We start from the raw sequence: 17,187 nt of genomic DNA, 5'->3' as shown, positions 1-17,187 counted from the left end.
TCATTTCTGTATAAATTGCCAGAATGCCTGTAATATTGCATAATTCAGGTTTGAAATGGAAGGTTTTATCAGGGGTTGTCCAGCAAATGCTTCTAGCCGTAAGGACTGCAATTGCTCTCAGTGCTTTTTCGGGGTTCTATGCAGCTTTGCCAGTAGACCAGCCTTCCTTGACCTCATACCTTTCAGATTAGTTGAACTTCAGCTTGCATCCTCTCCATCCAGCAAGTTGGGGTTGGTTAATCTGTACATGGCAGTAGCAAAGATATTTATGTAATTATACCTGATTGTCCCTACTATAAAACTTAAAAGGGAGTGACTGAAATGGGAGATTTGGAAGTGGGGCAATGGAAAGAGAAGATGACCAAAAGCAAAACCGGAAAAGGCACTTTACTATTAACCATTGCTTGATGAACTGAATATACCAAAGTACCATTCGGTATAGCTTTTAAGGTCCTCACTTGTTAGAGAGAGAGAGCGAGAGTGAGAGAGAGAGAGAGAGAGAGAGAGAGAGAGAGAGAGCTGGACTTAGATAGCAAAAAGCAAAGCAAACCAGTTATTTTGTTGACTTTGCTTTATACTTGGTATTCCACTGGTGTTGCAACTCCCTGTTGGGAGATTGTTACATGGCCAAGTGGCAATTATCTGTGTGCGGGAAGGGCCTCCGTACACGGCAGTACTTGTGTAACATTGTTTGGTAAGCATTTATGCAACCTGTGCATTTTGGTTCCCACCGAGTAGCATTAACACAATTTCAAAGCACTTGTTTCTTGCTTCTGGTGGGGTTAATAATTCCCTAGAAACGACACAGCTGGCAATAAAAAATAAAGATTGCTTTTACCACTAGTAGTTACTCAAGTTCTGAACTGCTCCATCACTTTGGTGAGTCACTGGCATACACTTGCATTTCTTCTCCCTGAATTTCTCTCCCTGCAATCATAAGGGCTAAGCGAACTTGAAGCAGAGGTCAAGAGGCAAAGCTCCACAAAACTACTTGCTGGATTATTCGTACCTGGTCGTTGAAACAGCCGGAATGAGCCAGGCTGGCTTGGAAGGTGTCCCCCTGGGTTGGGGCTGTGGGGGATTTGACTGTGGCACAGTTGGCACTCCGACCAGTAAGTGTTCCAGCACAGAACTGCTGTGTTGCGTAACTGACTGGCATGTAATGACAACTGGCTGCAAATTCTCTTGCAGGGTTCTTGCAAAATTCTTTGTCCTTGAGAACCCTCTGGGAGGAAGTGGCTGTTCGGAAGTTAACCTCGTAACAAAACAGCAAGACGCAGTGGTGCCAAGCGTTGTGGCTTCTGACACTTCAAAGCTGCGGATGGCGGAAATAACATATCTTGGTTCCTCCTTGGTACAGAAAGCCCCGTGTACATCAAACAATGAGGATGAGAGGGTGAAGGCCCGGCTCCGCAGCCTTTCTGCCTGGCATTTGCTAGGTTTCCCTAAGAAGGAGGCCTGTTTCTTCTTCTTGGGTTACCATCCACCCATGTGGTTTGACCCTCTCTGCTATTTGAAGGGGTCCGTCCAGGCAGACGTTGAACTGCATCACCGAACTGCATCCTCATACGAAGGCAGGCAGTCTCTGTTTCCTGAATACGTGCCCAGATAGGCGATGGCCAGGCAAGAGTGCCTCTTTGCAAATGTGGGTGCTGCCCCGCCCAGCCATTCATGCAAACACTCCGCTGGCCTGTGGAGGGTTGTTTCGTTCCCAACACTGGTTCTGGCCAAGGGCAGCACTTGTGCATTTTTGTCTGCCACCGCAGGACGTAGCTCGTTTTCTTCAGCCAATACAAGGAGCTGTGAACCTCTTTAACTTTCTTCTCCCACCTCCAGAGCGAGGTTGGGCCCTTCCTTTCCAGCACAGCAGGACAAAGAGGTCCAGAACGAAGACTGGCCGCTGTTGCGTTGCCTCTTTTCCCGGAATCCTCCCTCAGGCTGTTGTCTTGAGGGCAAAAGGCGTCTGAGCTCTCCTTCTCCCACCTGGAATGTGTGTGGAAGAATCCTCTTCAAAGCAGAAAGCAAGCCCTGCCTTTCTTCACCCATGAGGCAACTCTTAAAGGGAGGGATTCCCCTCCGAGGGTGTCCCTTTCCCCACAGTGAACTTGGTGCAAATCTGAGCGTTCCCCATTTTGTTCATCGTGACCAACCTGGTGTCTGTAGATGAACACACAGTCGTTCAAAACCGATCATAGTATCCTTGGAATGCCACCGCTTTTACTTGGCAAACGGACTGAGATGTGGCAAAATGGTGGTGGTGGGGGGGTCTTTTCTCCCCCCTCCCCCATCCTGAATCCTTACCTTTGTAGTTCTCACTCTGCACTTGGAACATGAGTGAGAAACCGGAGCACAGTCCTAATTCAGGTTCAGGGGTTGTGGGTCCCTTGTGCTTCCTGTTTCCAGTTCTTGTATGGCTTGTATCTTGAAGTGAATTTAATACAGCAGAAACAATTACGAAGTGGGAAATACAGGTTTGCACCTGCTGAAATTGCAAGGTTGCGAGGCTGAAGCGGAGGCTCTGGAACACCGTGTCTTTGCAGACAGACCTGACGCAGCAAGTCCTCTGCTCATTTTAGCTTTCCAGCGTTTCAAGAAGCTTCCAGCGAAGCTCGCTCGGCCACCCTGTCAAGTGGCCTGCTGTATGGATTTTGTTGATCAACTGGTCCTAGCAAAGAATGTCTTTTGCTTGTTTCTGGGGAGGAAACAAGCCTATAATGAGCTTTATTAAGCCTCGAGAGGAAACATCTTCTCATGGCTTAGATACTAAAATGGCACAGAGGGAGCAGCTGTTCATGTACCTGGGCTCAGACACCCTCAGCCTGGCTCACCAGCATTTATGCAACCGCACAAATAAGAGACCAAAACATTGGGAGACAAGCTGCTTTTCGAACATTGCTGCCAGCCAACACAGGGGTGGCCCTAGGCAATTCCACGGAGGACAGAAGGGCCTCTAGGGGGCTGTTGCACGACAGGATTTCTGTCCTGGTGGGGACAGAAAGAGCAGAAGGCTGTTCCCATGCCTTGCTTGTTAGATTCCGGCAGTCATTTGGCTGGCAAAGAGAAGCAAGGTCCCCTCTTGGTCGCATGGGATATGGATGGCAAGAAAGCAGGTGGAGATCTCTCTCCCAGCTGCCCTTGCCCAACGACAGGGGGCATTTGCTCCTGGGAAGCAGGTTTGCCTCCGTGGAAACCTCAGATTCCTGGGTGGTTCATCAAGTCTAGCAGGCAAGTTGCTAACTTCAGGATTACCACAGCAATATTTTGGAAGAAACACTTTGCGTCTGGGCCTTGTTGAAATGCACAAGGTAGCTTTTCACTCATTTGGAACTTCCGTCTGAGCCAGTCGTCGTCTTTTCCAATCATGGCCCTCAGGGTTATACAAGTTCTTTTCTGAGCAGTGCGGGGAAGTGTTCCTGCCCGTACTTCTGCAATCTAATATCGACCAGTTTGCCTCATTTGGAAGGATGGAAATAAAAATAGTGCCAGCCGTTTGCTGCACAGCTGATTTTATTTCGGAGATTGCAGGGCTCTCCTTTGAAATGGCACACGTGCTTTCCAAAATGGCAGATCCACACACTTGAGGGGGGGAACCAGAGGTTAGAATCACTGTCTGCTTAACAGCTTAATTGATGGCTATTTTAAAATGGGCAATCTTCTGCAAGGGCTGTGATTAGAGTATTAAAGCACTGCTATCCCCACTCTGCGGAGCTGCAGAAGGAACGGCGCACGTTCTGCGCTTGTGCTACTTTTTCTGCTATTAAGTAGAGAAAGCTGCTGTATAATTCTTAGTCGCCATTGCTTATGTCGAGGTTTGCTTTAATGGTTGATTATGGAGCCAACTGAGTACACGGAGCATATACTTGAGAGCGTGAATCGCCCAAGCAGTGGTGCAAGGGGCCAGAATGTGTTTGTCTCCCCCCCCCCCCCCCCCCCACCAGTGTAGTTTTTGATACGTAAACTCCGGGTGCATTCAAAATAATTAAGTCTCCTCCCTTCCCCTCCCTTTTTTGTGTCTTTCAGTAAACGTGGCTTCAGCGTCCGATCCTTCGGTACCGGGACTCACGTGAAATTGCCAGGACCAGCACCAGACAAGCCAAACGTTTACGATTTCAAAACGACATACGATCAGATGTACAGTGACCTGCTTAGGAAAGACAAAGAACTGTATCCCTGTGGAACGCCCCTTGCAAAACCCCGCTGCTGGTCACTTCCCCGAAAGGTGTCCTCCGCCCTTTTGCCAAAGGAACACCCTGCTACTTGATGGTGGCGTGGCCTCAGTATTCCTACTTCTAGGCAGGTGCTTCGCTCAGCGGAATGCCTCTTAAAAGGCACTCCCTGATCACGGTCCTTCCGTTGAATGGCGGTGCGTGCATCAGGCGCCAGCAGAGCAGGCTCTTGCTTCTTTCTTGGGATGTCATTGCACTTGCACGCTCTGGACAACTACGTGGCGGTGTCCCCACACGGGCAGTGCCCCTCGTGATCGCTTTGTCACTGTGGCATCACTGTCAGAAACCCACAACCCCAGAATTGACTCACCATGCCATTCTTGAGCTCAGGCAGGCAGTCTTCCCAGCCGTTTTTGCTTCCACGTTTCCTCTCCCTTTGATTCCTTCCTCCCACCCTCCCCGTTTTTCCCCCAGCACATTCCCAGCTCTTGCCTCAGTTCCCTGCCTTGCTTAGGCCGGAGATCCCCGTTTTCTTAGGCTTCTGCAGTTTCCATCCCTTTTATTCCAGACCGTTCTGCGCTACCTAACTCTGTGCTAGTTGGGTACCCCAGACAATTGCTGCTGGAGATAACATCCACCACACCCGAAGTCTCTTGCCGCTGTACAGCATAGGCAGAAATGCTCAACAGTTAGGTCGCCCTGCTTCCCTCTTCCCCTGTTCCACGAGCCGTGCTTGACAAGCTCGTTGTCCTTCAGAGAAAGCAGCAACATTTTGGCCTAGAATAATTGGATTTGAAGCCGTGTCCCTCAGGATGCTCAGAGCTGGCGTTGTCTCTTTCCAGTGCTAACCGGTGGCTTTGGCATGTACCTTCCACCAGACGTGCGAACCCTACTGGGATCGACGGGGAGAGGGCGCCTCCCTCCGTAGTTGCAGCAGTGCAGTGGTGGTGTGAATGCATCCTCAGAAACGGCAACGAGTGTCTGGCACCCTCCTCTCTCTCAATTCCCCCGTGCTGTTTCTTGCCAGCGCAAAGACGGTTCTTTGCATCAGGCAGGCTACGGATTATCACACTGCTTACATAGCTCAGTCAAGGAAGCAGGTAAGAGTTGAACTAGGCCAGCCTGGGTCTTGACCAAGAAGGCGTTGCGTGCACCGCGCTCGCCCGCCTTGGAAGCAGCCAAAGGGCAGACTTGGTCCCCCTGGCGCGCTTGCCTTCAGCACGTGCACCCCGACTCCACTCTAGCGTCTTGACTGAGTGTCCTTTTGAGCACACGGTTAGTATCGAGCAGCTGTGGGCACCCAAGGTTTGCCTTTTTTTTCCTGTGTGTGAGCCTTAAAATTTTGTACACAATAGGAACCTTCATAAGCCGCCTCGAAAGGCTTCTTTCCTGGGATTAATGCAGGGAATTTATAGCAAGGGCCTGATACGCAGCTCTGGCTTAAACAAAGAATTGGAAACAAAGGGAAGCCACATATATTTCAAAGATGAAAAGGGTGAAATGACCCCACACAGCTGGAAGCGGAGGTTGCGGGATACCAGAATCTTGCAAACACCGATTAAGCCTTGCAAAGTCAAATTTAAGCTTAAAGCTTAAAACTTCTGAGAGGTGGAATTTAAAATTTAACATCCTCCCTCCTCCGCCACATTATTAGTGGAGGTCAGAAGATCCCAGCAAGGAGTAGGTTTGCCCTGCTTGATTCTTGGAGGTAGGCTCAGTAGATCAAGGTTCTTGCTACTTCCGGTCTCTCGAGCTTGGACCGGGAAATAAAGGAAAGGGCCCATAATTGGCCAGAAAAGCAGCAGTGTGTGCACTCTAGGAAGGTGCATCTGTCTCCAAGCAGTTGACATCCGGAGGCAGGCTGCTTTTTTGTGTGACGGTGTTAGAAACGAGAACAAAGGTGGCCCCAGGCAGTGGTGTTGGGAGGACATGGGTAGCCAGGTGTCCGGAAAATTCATGCTTCTCAGCAACAAGCCTGCAGTTGGGCTCATAAGCTTGTTTAGATCTTTAAATAATTATCCCAGGCAGGCGTGGGGAGCAGTCCAAACCTCCAGTTTTTCATGGGTAGGGTTTCAGCTATGCAAGGGAAACGACGAAACCTGAGAGCCTACAGCTCCCGGTAGCAGCTCCTTCCATTTTTGGGGGCTTTCCTGGAACCTCGCCAAGAGTGGGCACATCATTCTCTGTGGACACGTACAGTGCACTTGCGCATTTGCAGTGGAGGTGGTGTCTTGTTTTCCTGAAAACAAAAACTGCCCATCCTTTGAGGAACCGTGGGGAGGAGAGTAAACTTGGACTCGGGGCCCTTTGGGACATTGCCAGTAACCTTCCCCAACCTGGTGCCTTCCAGAGGTTCCTTGACCACCAGCCGTGCTGACTCGGTTTGATGACAGTCGAAGCCCAAAGCATCTCATGGGGCACAGGCTGGGGAAAGTTGCCCGACAAACTCATCTTGCCAAGCTGGTTCTCAGCCGCTGGTGTGCGTGTGTCTGGGTTGTTCTGCTCCATACCGTGATCGGTGCTGGCGTTCACCTGATGGAATGCAAGTCTTTAAGGGGAGTTTCTCTGGCACAGCATTGTGTCCTCAGGGACCAACTGGGTGCTTGCGGGAAGTCCAGGAGCAAGGCATAAAAGGCCCCCTCTGCCTTCTGTCCCTGAAATTCGGAGGCATGCTGATTTAATTATCGTGGCTCATGTTACTTGTCAGACCTTCCGCCCACCCCATCCCCAACAATGGAACTTTGTCCAGCCTTTCCTTAAAGCTCACCTGAGTTAGTGACCGCCATCAAATCCTGCAGCATCACGGCCCATAAAACCCATTACATGTTGCCTGAAAGGAGTGCTTTCTCTCTCTCTCTCTTGCTGCTGCTGCCAGTCAGCTTCACGGCAGGGCCCAGTTTTGAGATTTTTCAAGTAAGGCTGGATCTGCTATCGCGGATGCTGTGTCAGCAGGGACTAAGATGACCTTAAGGTTAGAGAACGAAGGAAAAAAAGAGATTTTCCATCTATTCTGTCCCCACATCATGCGTAATATTAACAAGCTTTGCTATTATCCTGGGTCAGTTGTCTCCGGGCTAACAACCCCCCCCCCCAGCCTGGTGCCCTGAAGTTGTTTCAGGGTAGCTAGTTGGACAAGTATGATCAGCTGCAGAGCACCGGCTTGGAGAAGGTTGCTTTACTCAGCCGCCACCATGGATAAGAGCCACACCTAGAAAATGGCATCACTCGGCGAAAGCAGGACTCGTGCCCTTGTGGTCCACGCTTCCTTCTGTGCCCAGAGAACCTCTTTAATGAGAAAAAGCATTCTGTTCCGTGAACTGCCCCCAAGAGGCAGAAATGGTGCACCCCAGACACAGGTTTGCCATCTCGGTGAGAACTAGCCCAGGAGCGCTTGACGCAAAGGGGACGGTGCCCGTGCATCCCACGTCTCAGCGGGCTTTCCTCCCCGTGCAATAGCGATAGTCTCAGTGGGGCTAGTGAAACGTTCCGGCCGAGTGGCGCTTTCCTTAGACATCTACGTGATTGGTCGCCTTTCATGTTAAATCACTGTTGTACTGAGAAACTGAACACAATTAAAAAAGAATTGCCTTTGGCCCCCTGTTCACTCTCTCGGAGTTGCTTTCTTTTAGTTCAGCGCTGCTGCAGAGAAGCAGAACTGTGGCCCTCAAGCACTCCTTGCGAAGGGGAAAAAAGGAGCAAACCACTGCGCTTCAGGGAATGAGGGTCTGCAGAGGGCATTAGGTTTTTATTTTTTGAGGCTCTGGCCTTAAATTCTCGGGACTGCAGGTTAGAAGGCCAGAGTAGTCCTGTCTACATTGTCGCTAAAACAGCCCTGCTGCAGGTCCATCATGGGGCAAATTCACTTTGGGCCCTAGGTTTTTATGGGGAGGGGGGCCACTGATTTGAATCCAACAGCGATTGGGATAATTTGGGTAGACTATCAGGGAGCCTTGCTTTAAGATGGGGGCATGGACTATCAGGGAGCTCTGCCTTCAAGGTGGGAGAGCCTACTCCGCAGTTTGGGTGGCCTGTGCTGTCACAGAAAAAGGCATGGATGGAAGCGGTCCTCAAGGAAGTAGGTCAACCCTTTGTCAAATCCCCCAGTTCTGCTTGCTTTCAGGGAGATGAGGGTTTCTGCTCCCAGCCTTCAGCGCCTGAAAGCGCACTGCCGACTCTACGTTGGCGCCTCCACGGTACGTGGGAATGTAGAGCATGTCTTGGCATTGGGAGAAAGTTGACCGCTCTGTCCGGTGCAGCACGGAAGCTAGGTACACTGGATTCCTGTGGCACAGTTTTGGCTACCCATCTTCCCCCCCCCCCCAACCGTACCCCTCCAGTCCATCTGGTCAGTTGAGGAAGCAGCCCTCCCAACCAGGCAGGAAGCGCCACAGCGGTGAACACCTGGGAAATCAAGGTAAAATTCTTAGCTTGGCAAGCTGTGCGGACAATTTCATTTACCCCTCTTCCTTTTTCTAGGAGATTTAGGGGGACTTGGGGAGGGACCCCTACTGCTGTTGAAGGCAAATCTATCCGGAGCTGCAGGTTGCTGGGAGTTGTAAAAACACGAGGTTGGGGGAGGCTATTCCAGGCAGCCACTGCTACTCTGAGTAGACCTTGGGGTATTGAGCTCTGCAGACCAAGTCTGATCGGGTAGCTGACCATGAGTTCCTTTTTTTAAAAAACCCAGAACAACGTGAAGCATTGTAGCTGCCTTTTTCCTTTTAAAGGGAAGGGGTGAAATGAAGGGATGCTGAACAAAGGATCAAGAGGCGGGTGGGTGAGAAGTCCGGAGGCCGGGGAAAGGCTTAACTTTGGCTGAGAAACCAAATCTTGGCAGCGTGGCTTACTGTGGGAAGCCCCCGGCTTTGACACAGAAGGTGTCCGTCTTTGTGAAAGCTGATCTGTTGGTTTCAGTTCTGAATGCTGTTAGTGCTCATTCACACAGACATGTTTCTCGCTGCCGTTTGTGGCGGCTCGTCACCTCCTGTTGCAGATGGTTTTCATTCTATAAGCCGAGCAGCAGTCAGTGAAGGCGACTGTTAAAAGTTTTTGTTGTTGCTAGTCGAGAAGTCGCGTCCGACCCATCGCAGCCCCATGGACAACACTCCTCCAGGCTAAAGGTTAAAGTTTTAACCTTGTGGAATTAGGTATGTGGCGCCACCTGTTAGAACCTCCACTTTCTGCTTAGGGCTTTCAACATAATTTAAACAGAAGAACAGGTAGATCCTCCTTCACATTTAAACCCTCCTGCATTTTGCCAGGTACCTCCCTTGGGAGCTGCTAAAGGAGTATGAGAGTCCTTCAAGCTGGGTGCTAAATCTCAGACTTGGGGGTGAAAGGCCTCTCTTAAAAGATTAGTAAATCCTTTAAACTTAAATAGACGGGTACTTTTGGCCTCTGCCTTCTCCCACCATCCCAGGAATTTCTCCAAAAGAGAGGGCAGCCCACGCACTGACGGTTTCAGCCCCCCGCCTTAAAATGTTTCCAGCAATGTCTTCCACCTTGCTCTGCTCCTTTCTAGGAGGCAGGTGCATCTTCATATCAGCTTTTTTTGCTTCCTGTGAGTCATACACTAGAACCAAATCAGCATCATGGAAATAGCCACTGCACCTTTTTACTTCCCGCACCATTGCTTAAAACAGTCCTGCTCAGATAATTGAAAATTTCAGTTCTGCTGAATTTTTTTTTAAAACGTGGAGCAGTGTGTTCCATTTTTTTTTATATATTGAAAGTGCTCTCATTGGTATATCTGTGAACTTGAGACCTGCATCTTTACAAGTTCTGCTTGGTTGGCAACAGACTGGAATTCCATCAGATGTGCTGGAAGAATAGGAAACTTTTCAGCAAGAAGGATCACACCCTCCCAAGCCTTTTTGCTTTTACTCAATCCCAAAACTAGAGTTTATAAAATAAGCACTTAGTGCTTAAAATAAGTAAGTAGATTTAGAAACCGCAAAAGTCAAATAATTGCTTGCCCTGTTTTTTTTTTTTAAAGAGTTCAATGTGCAACATACGTAGAAGTGCTGCACTAATGATTTGGCTAAAAGAAGTCTGTAATCATTACTTAGGCTTTTAAAAAACAACAACAATATAAATGCTTGTAGAAAACCTTCGGGTGGGGAATCCACCCCATAAAACTTTGTATCTCCCTCTTCAACACTCCCAGTCCTCCTTAAAAGACTGTGGCAATCAAAGTAAGCAGCCCAAAGCTTAGCTGTTTGGAAGTAGTTTTCACTAGATCAAGAAACCAGCTTTTGTCTAAAGGTTGCAGGGTGTCAGATTGCAAGAGGCTGGGTTGTCGTGATGAAAGTACGTGGTCTGTGTGCCATGGTCCCCGTGGTGATTCGCCATATATCCCTGCACAGCTGGGAAAGATTCTACCAGCTTTCCCCTACCTGGCGCCCTGTGGATGCTTCGGGCCATGTCAGCACATCCAGTGGTTGAGAAGGAACGTGGGAACTGTCATCTGGAACATGTTACAGGCACCAGGTTTGGGTCAGCTGGTATTGGTAGCAGATGGACCAGCAGCCGCTTTGTAAGAAAAGATCTTCATGAGTTCCCGATGATTGTGTGGGCGCTCTCCATGCACACACACGAGACCATCCTGGAGTCAAAATGCAAACCATGATGCTGCGTCAGCATTTCAGGTTTTGTATTTCCTCCACCAGCACCTTGGTTTGGAGAGAAATTGGCCACAGTATGGTTAGTGAAATGCAATATAAAATGAAAGCATGAGGAATTTTGTAGAGGGTTGTGTTATTTTGCAGCGTAGACTTCAGAAGGTCAATGTGGATTTTGTTGTTAGTCGCGAAGTCGTGTCCGACCCATCACCACCCCATGGACAACATTCCTCCAGGCCCTCCTGTCCTCCACCATCCCCCGGAGTCCACTCAAGCTCACACCGACTGCTTCAGTGACTCCATCCAGCCACCTCCTTCTCTGCCGTCTCCTTCTCTTGCCGTCAATTGTTCCCAGCATTTAAGTCCTCCAAAAGGGCCAGTGATGCAGCTCTGGCGTATCTCCCTTAAGAGGGAATTTCACATGTTCCCTGCCTCCTCTCTCATCCTCTCCCCAGTTCAGGAGAGCACCTGAGGGCTGGGACTCAGATTTGTTCTCCGGTCTCTCGAAAGAATCACATCTTTCGCCTGACCACCCGTTCTTTGGCAGTTTTCTGACTTTTGAGCAATTTTCCCTCCCCAACATTAAAGGTTAAAATGCTTCTCCTGAAGTTTCTTAAACTTAAGGTTGGCAACGCGTGGCCAGAAGGTAGATCCCTGCCTGTTTTGGACTTGGACTCCTCCAAGTCCCTGCCAGCATGGCCAGTTGTCAGAATACTGGGAGCCGAAGTCTCACACATCCATAGTTCTACCTTCTGCTCACCCCTGATGTGAGGTAGTGACTTTTGCTCTTTGACGAAGTACTTTAGCTAGGCCTGGATGTTCTGCATAAGGCCCAGTGTGCACAGCGGTCAGACTTCAGAGCCCCTGCCACCAATTCCCTCGGCTGCTTTACGCAAGCCACTGCATCTCGGCCCTCTCTGATGCCGGAGCAGGGAACGATCGTGGCTAGAGGGAAAGAGGGCCAGGCCTGGCGGAAAGTGGAGGCTTTCACCTTTCTGAGGCGCCTGCTCTGCCTTGCAGGCATTCTCTGGTTGGAAGGATCTGTCTTTGACCGTAGATTTTTGCTCAGCAACGAGAGGCTAAATTAGGCCCAGGTGACCTCGTGCCCTTCAGATACTCTGGGCTACAGCTTCTGTCAGCCCCGCCCATGAGCCATGCCATCTGGGGCTTATGGGAGAGGTGATCCCAAGTATGTGGAGGTGCCACATGGGCTGTTGGAAGGTGGCTTTCTAACGGGGACAAGCGCGAGGTACAGTCGTGCTTCAGCGGCGGAGAGCGCTTTTTGGCAAGTGGCCCTGCCTGGGCCTCTTTCTCGTAGGATTCTGTGGCCTGGGTGCCTTGGCTTTTTGGATATGATCCTGCGCGCATCTCCGGCTTCTCCAGGGCGGCCTGCTCCAGCCAGCATGGACCATGACCCAGCATGATGGGAACTGTAATCTGAAGCATCAGGAGGACCCCACTTTGCGTCCCCCTGCAGTAGAAGACTAGAGATGCAATAGTAGAAGAAAGCAATACTTTCCATAGAAGAGGAGCAATGCGATTTGATGCAGCAGCTGGCAGGGAGCACAAAGCCCAGTGGCTGGAGCTGGAATGGACGTTCCAAAGGCTTTTGCCCGGGGCCGTCATGGCGCTGGGCGAGGCGCCCGGCAACTCGGGGGCTTTTCCACCACTTGGGCACCACCGTTGAGAAGCCCTCTGCTTCCCAGCGGACATGTCCCTGACGCACAGCTAAGACCTTGGTGGGTCACCAGCCACACGGTGGGAGCTGGTTCGCCATTCTTGTGTTAGGTGTGCCTTCCTGGGGCCCTTGGCTCCCATCGAGAGAGTGAGTTGCAACCCTTGTGCCCCATTGAGTTCAATAAGACTAGCGTGCCTTCGCTTCCTCGCCATTGCGGCCACGGGCTTTCCATTTATCGTCCTAGTGAAGCTTGTGTCCCCAGTGCTGATCCTAATCCATTAAAACACCATCTCTATCAGAACAGGTCCAACAGCCACCTACCCCAAGGGGCCTACAATCTTAGGTCCAGGGAAGCAACAGAGAAAAGGTGGGAAAGTGTAGGCAGGAGAAGAACGTCATTATTTCATGTTCTTTGGCATAGTTCTAATACAGTATGCGAGCTGATGTGTTTTGGACTTTAGTGAGGGCAGGTAGGTTGCATGGCTTAAAAAGGAAAAAATGTACAGTGTCTTACCTGGATCAAGGAGTAGTAATGCCAGGAAGCCAGGAGTGGGCATCGGTAGCAGGTGGCGAGGTTGTCATCTGGGATGGCAACGCAAGGGTGCAGAGTCGGGCCCGCTGGCCAAATGAGGCCCACAGGCTCCACCCGGTCCCCAATTCCAAAATACTGCAGCGCGTCTCCCAGGTCATCGTTGCAGGCCTTTATCTGGGAGGGTGGTGGGATTCTGCCTGCATCCCTTTTCACCTTGGCCCTGCCTACCGAGTGCTGCTCTTGAATGGGACGCGGCCCCCGCGGCAGGCCCTGTACGTCGCGAGGGCCACGGAGCGAGGCGTTCTGCATAGTGCAGAGAGAGATGCTTGTGATCCCTGTAAATAACCCCCATTCCTCACCCGGGGCTGATGGGAATTGTGGTCCAAAGCACCTGTAGGGCCCACGGGCTTTCTTTCCCTGTGGTTTATGCCTCATGAAGTGTACCGGGGCGGAGTTAACGTTCAGGGGAATTATAAAGGGGGAGAGAGAAGTAAAGGCGTGAGCACAGGTAGTGTCGGATGCGGTAGCTTTGCCCATTTGCTTGCCAAAGCCCCCGGGAAACCTGCAGCTAGCCCAGCATGAGTGGGGTTCTCTCTACTCCAGCAAAAACCCAGGAAGGGAGGGGGCTTACAAAGGCAATCACCTTCCCCCCCCCACACACAGTCTTTTCTCACACTCTTGCATTGTTGAACTCTGCCACATGTCGCTGCATAACCTTTGAGGTTCCTCTTGCCACGAGTTTCGGCTGTTTTCCAAACCTGCCCGTGGCTAGGTAGCACTTAAAAGCTGGACAGCCTTCCAGAATCCAGATGGAAGCACTCGGGTTCTGTCGGGCTTCCAGAGGCCAGCCTCGTGGGGTCCGCTTTCCACCCTGCCAGAACGTGGTCCGTTCTGATTTGCAAAAGAAGAGTTTCTTCACAGGATCTCTTCACGCCGAGTATCTATGCCGTAAATACCCAGCACTTGCGAAATATATCTTCGATAGGGCCCTTCATTTTCATAGGCTCTCTTCCCCCGTGCTGCTCAAAACTCATGCAGTTGTAGTTGTGTTCGGGCACTGGAAGCCAGACTTCGTCACGGACACTACTTTTGCCAAGCCACAAGCCACATTTCCTTTTAATAAAAAATCGGGTAGATTTAGAATGAGCCTGTTGAGGAGCTGGTTGTAATCCAAGATGAGCCGTGGCACCGGCATGGCCCAAGCTGCAAATGCAGTTATCTTTGGGGTAATGTCATGAAAAACTGGGGAGCATGTACACCAGAGTATATACAAGCTGGTGTCTCCCCCCCCCCCCCACAACACACACACACACTGCGGCCTAACATGGACCATCATGTCATGCCAACAAGCTTAATGTTGCTTCTTTCCCTTGAAGAAGAAACTTCCTGGCATTTACTACTGGCAGAGAGAGAGAGTTTGAGGACACCGTCCAGGGCAGGGGGGTTTTCGGCACTGGTACTTTTAGTCCTTTGATCCTCAGTGGTTAGACTGAGGGCTGATGGGCTTTCCCTTCCAAGAGTTTGGCAGGTTTAACGGTCCGCAGAGGTGGAGATGGGGAAAGGACAGGCAAGAGTTGACAAAGACTGGATGGTCTTCGGCATGGTGTCCGCTGAGGGAGGGCGTTCTCATGTGGGATGCCGCCTTTCTTTGGTTGTCTCTTCCACTGGCGGATGGCTTGTAGCCGTTCCTACCTTCTGGAGTAACTTTCTCCTACCTCCATCCCCCCCCCCCCCGCCGTGGACTGCACCCTCCACCCTCCCATTCATCCTCATTAGCATGTCATTAGCTCAGGAATTTGGGGAGCTGCCCAAGTCGTCAAGGCTGCAGCAGGTTGGGGATGATGGCTACTCCGGGGCAACGCGAGAACAAGTTTGCTCTCTCACCTGCTGCTTAAATTTCTTCCATGCTGTCAGTGCATCCAACTCTCCAATTCCCTTTGTGGGACTTGGCCGTACGTCACGCTGGTAGTAACCTGTCGCCATTCCCTCCCGCACCCCAGTTCTTAAAAAAAAAGGGGGGGGGAGAAATGAAAGGGAAGAGGAAGACAAATGCATTACAAGGCAAAATCGAAGGTGGGTTCCATATTTCAGGTCGGGCAGAGTCCTGACCGAGTCCCACAACTGCAGCTGTCACCTTGAGATGCCTGTTTTCTCTTTCCTCCAAGGTTTGTTCTAGTTTGTGTCCTTTTTCCCATAGCTCAAAGAGGGAGACTCCTAAATTGTAGAGAGGAGTGGGGCATGGCCCGCAGTCGGGGAGGTGGAAGCTTTTAACATCTGGATAGCAGCTGGAGCCAGCAACACCCTGAGGGCCAGAGAGGTCAGCCACCATGCCCGCTTTAGCAAGCCATTGTGCCCCCCCGAGTTGTGCTGCCCTCCAATCTCAAAGCGGGAGCGGCGGGGGGGACATACTTGGCAGCCATTTTGACCCTTCATCTTCCCGTTGAGTTCACCCACGGCTAGCTCAGCCCTCCATGGTGCCGGAACAGCAACGCTGGCACGTGCCGTGTGAAAGGGTGCTCCCAGCCGCAGCCCACAGCCGTGGGGTCCTGGGCAACCTTCCGTGCAGCAAGGAGGCATAAAAGCTTTAGACTGCAGGCGCGTTTGCCCTTTTGGTGCAGAGTGCAAAGAAATACTCGGGACAGTATCCAGTGCCGGTGCCAAAGCCGTGCTAGCATGTCGCATCTCATTTGTCTTGCTCGGCAGAGTGGGATGGCGGTGGCTTGCCACCAGAGTTCGTAACCGTTTTCCTCTTCCGCCTAGCAGGCACGACAGATCTAGCGTCATGCTAGACTTTGGCATGGTCTTCATAACATGGTTGGATCCAACCCTTAAGAATAAGGCCATGGCAAGGTGGCTTCCTGCAAATTTAAACACAAGATTAACCATGTATAAAACCAGCTAAAACTAAAACACGATATCCAGTAAGGTGCCAAAACTCCCAATGAATGTTTAACGAGTCCCTCAAGCCATCTCAATTCAGTGGCCCATAAGAACTTGTCTTAAGTGGGCTAAAGCTCTCCAGAAGGCCTGTAGTAATGGGTCCCAGTGCATCCCAGTTGGCCATAGGAAAACTCGTGTGTCCTCTGCATCCCAGAATAGCAAGAGGAGATGATGGTAGGAGTGTGAAGCAGATGGCCATGTTTGCTGTAGGTAGGTCTGGGCCAAAGGTGGAGCTCCAGGTGCGTTGGACCTCGGCTCGCGACACTCCTGGTCATTGGCTTTGTTGGCAGGGCCTTCCCGGGTATCTTGGACGGCAGCTCCCAGCAAACATTGTAGGCCTTCAGTCCACCCCACCCGCAGGACATATGGGCTCCCTGCACCATTCCCGCTGTCATGGCCTCTACTTCCAGAAGATGTGGTGACGGTCCCTTGCCTAAGGGGTCCCCTAAGAGGGCTATTTTCATCCGGGGGGGTTGACCCACTGCTGGCTTTTCCGTGTGGTTGCCGAACGGCACCTCCTGGCTCCGAGGCAGTAGACAGGGTTCCCGTGTGTCCCCCACCACACAGTTGCTCACAGCCCTTTCCCTGAACCGCTGATCGTTTGGTGGGCTTCCATCATTTGTGCCCCGCTTAAGGTTTAGTGAGTGATTGTAAGAACTTTAGGCTAAAATAGGTGCTTGTCTGATCGCTGCCACCACAGGTGTCTTGCCCCCGAGACTTTCTCTATAATGGAATTCTGTCAGCCCCCATGCTTGGGCCCCAGTTTTCAGCAACAGGTGTGCGTTTCACCTTTGGGCATTCATTGTGGACTTCTGAGGAACTTCTGGCCAACCAGTGTGGGAAGCCAGTTTCTAAGCAGAAGATGCTTAGCCGCCTCTCGCTGGGCTTTCATGGGCTTTCATTTTAAGTTTTGCTTGCTAGAACCAAGAGCATTTGAGTTGCCGTTAGCTTTTAAGTGCAGAAAGAGGTGCTGCGATGGGACAGGGGCAGTGCAACGTGATGGCTACCTCCCTGGTTGCATGGTAGAGCTGGAACTGTCGGGAAAATCCACACAGTCCCGAAAACCAGTTAGCCTTTTGAGACGGGCTGGCAGGGGACCAGTGGAAGCCATTCGGCCGCATCCAGTCCCTGGAAGAGGGAACAGTACTTGTTCTCTTAAAGCAAGGCAAAGGAGGGGTGCGCAGGATGCTGGAGAGATGAGAAAGTTGGTTCTTAGACAATTTGGCCCATGCGTCATAACTGGGGTCATAA

The 17,187-nt window shown here is 51.1% G+C and overlaps 1 protein-coding gene across 1 annotated transcript in view; it reads left to right on the top strand.

Moving 5' to 3' along the window:
* SSU72 (SSU72 homolog, RNA polymerase II CTD phosphatase) overlaps positions 1-17,187 on the top strand; it is a 43,456-nt gene that overhangs the window by 16,765 nt on the left and 9,504 nt on the right. The window contains exon 2 of the mRNA XM_044445271.1: positions 4,021-4,164. Coding sequence (XP_044301206.1) covers positions 4,021-4,164 — 144 coding nt within the window. The remainder of the gene's footprint in view (positions 1-4,020; positions 4,165-17,187) is intronic.

This window comes from Varanus komodoensis, unplaced genomic scaffold (genome assembly GCF_004798865.1).
Source record: "Varanus komodoensis strain SLA01 unplaced genomic scaffold, ASM479886v1 scaffold48, whole genome shotgun sequence".
Taxonomy (NCBI): Eukaryota; Metazoa; Chordata; class Lepidosauria; order Squamata; family Varanidae; genus Varanus; species Varanus komodoensis.
This window is presented reverse-complemented; position numbering and strand designations above follow the sequence as displayed.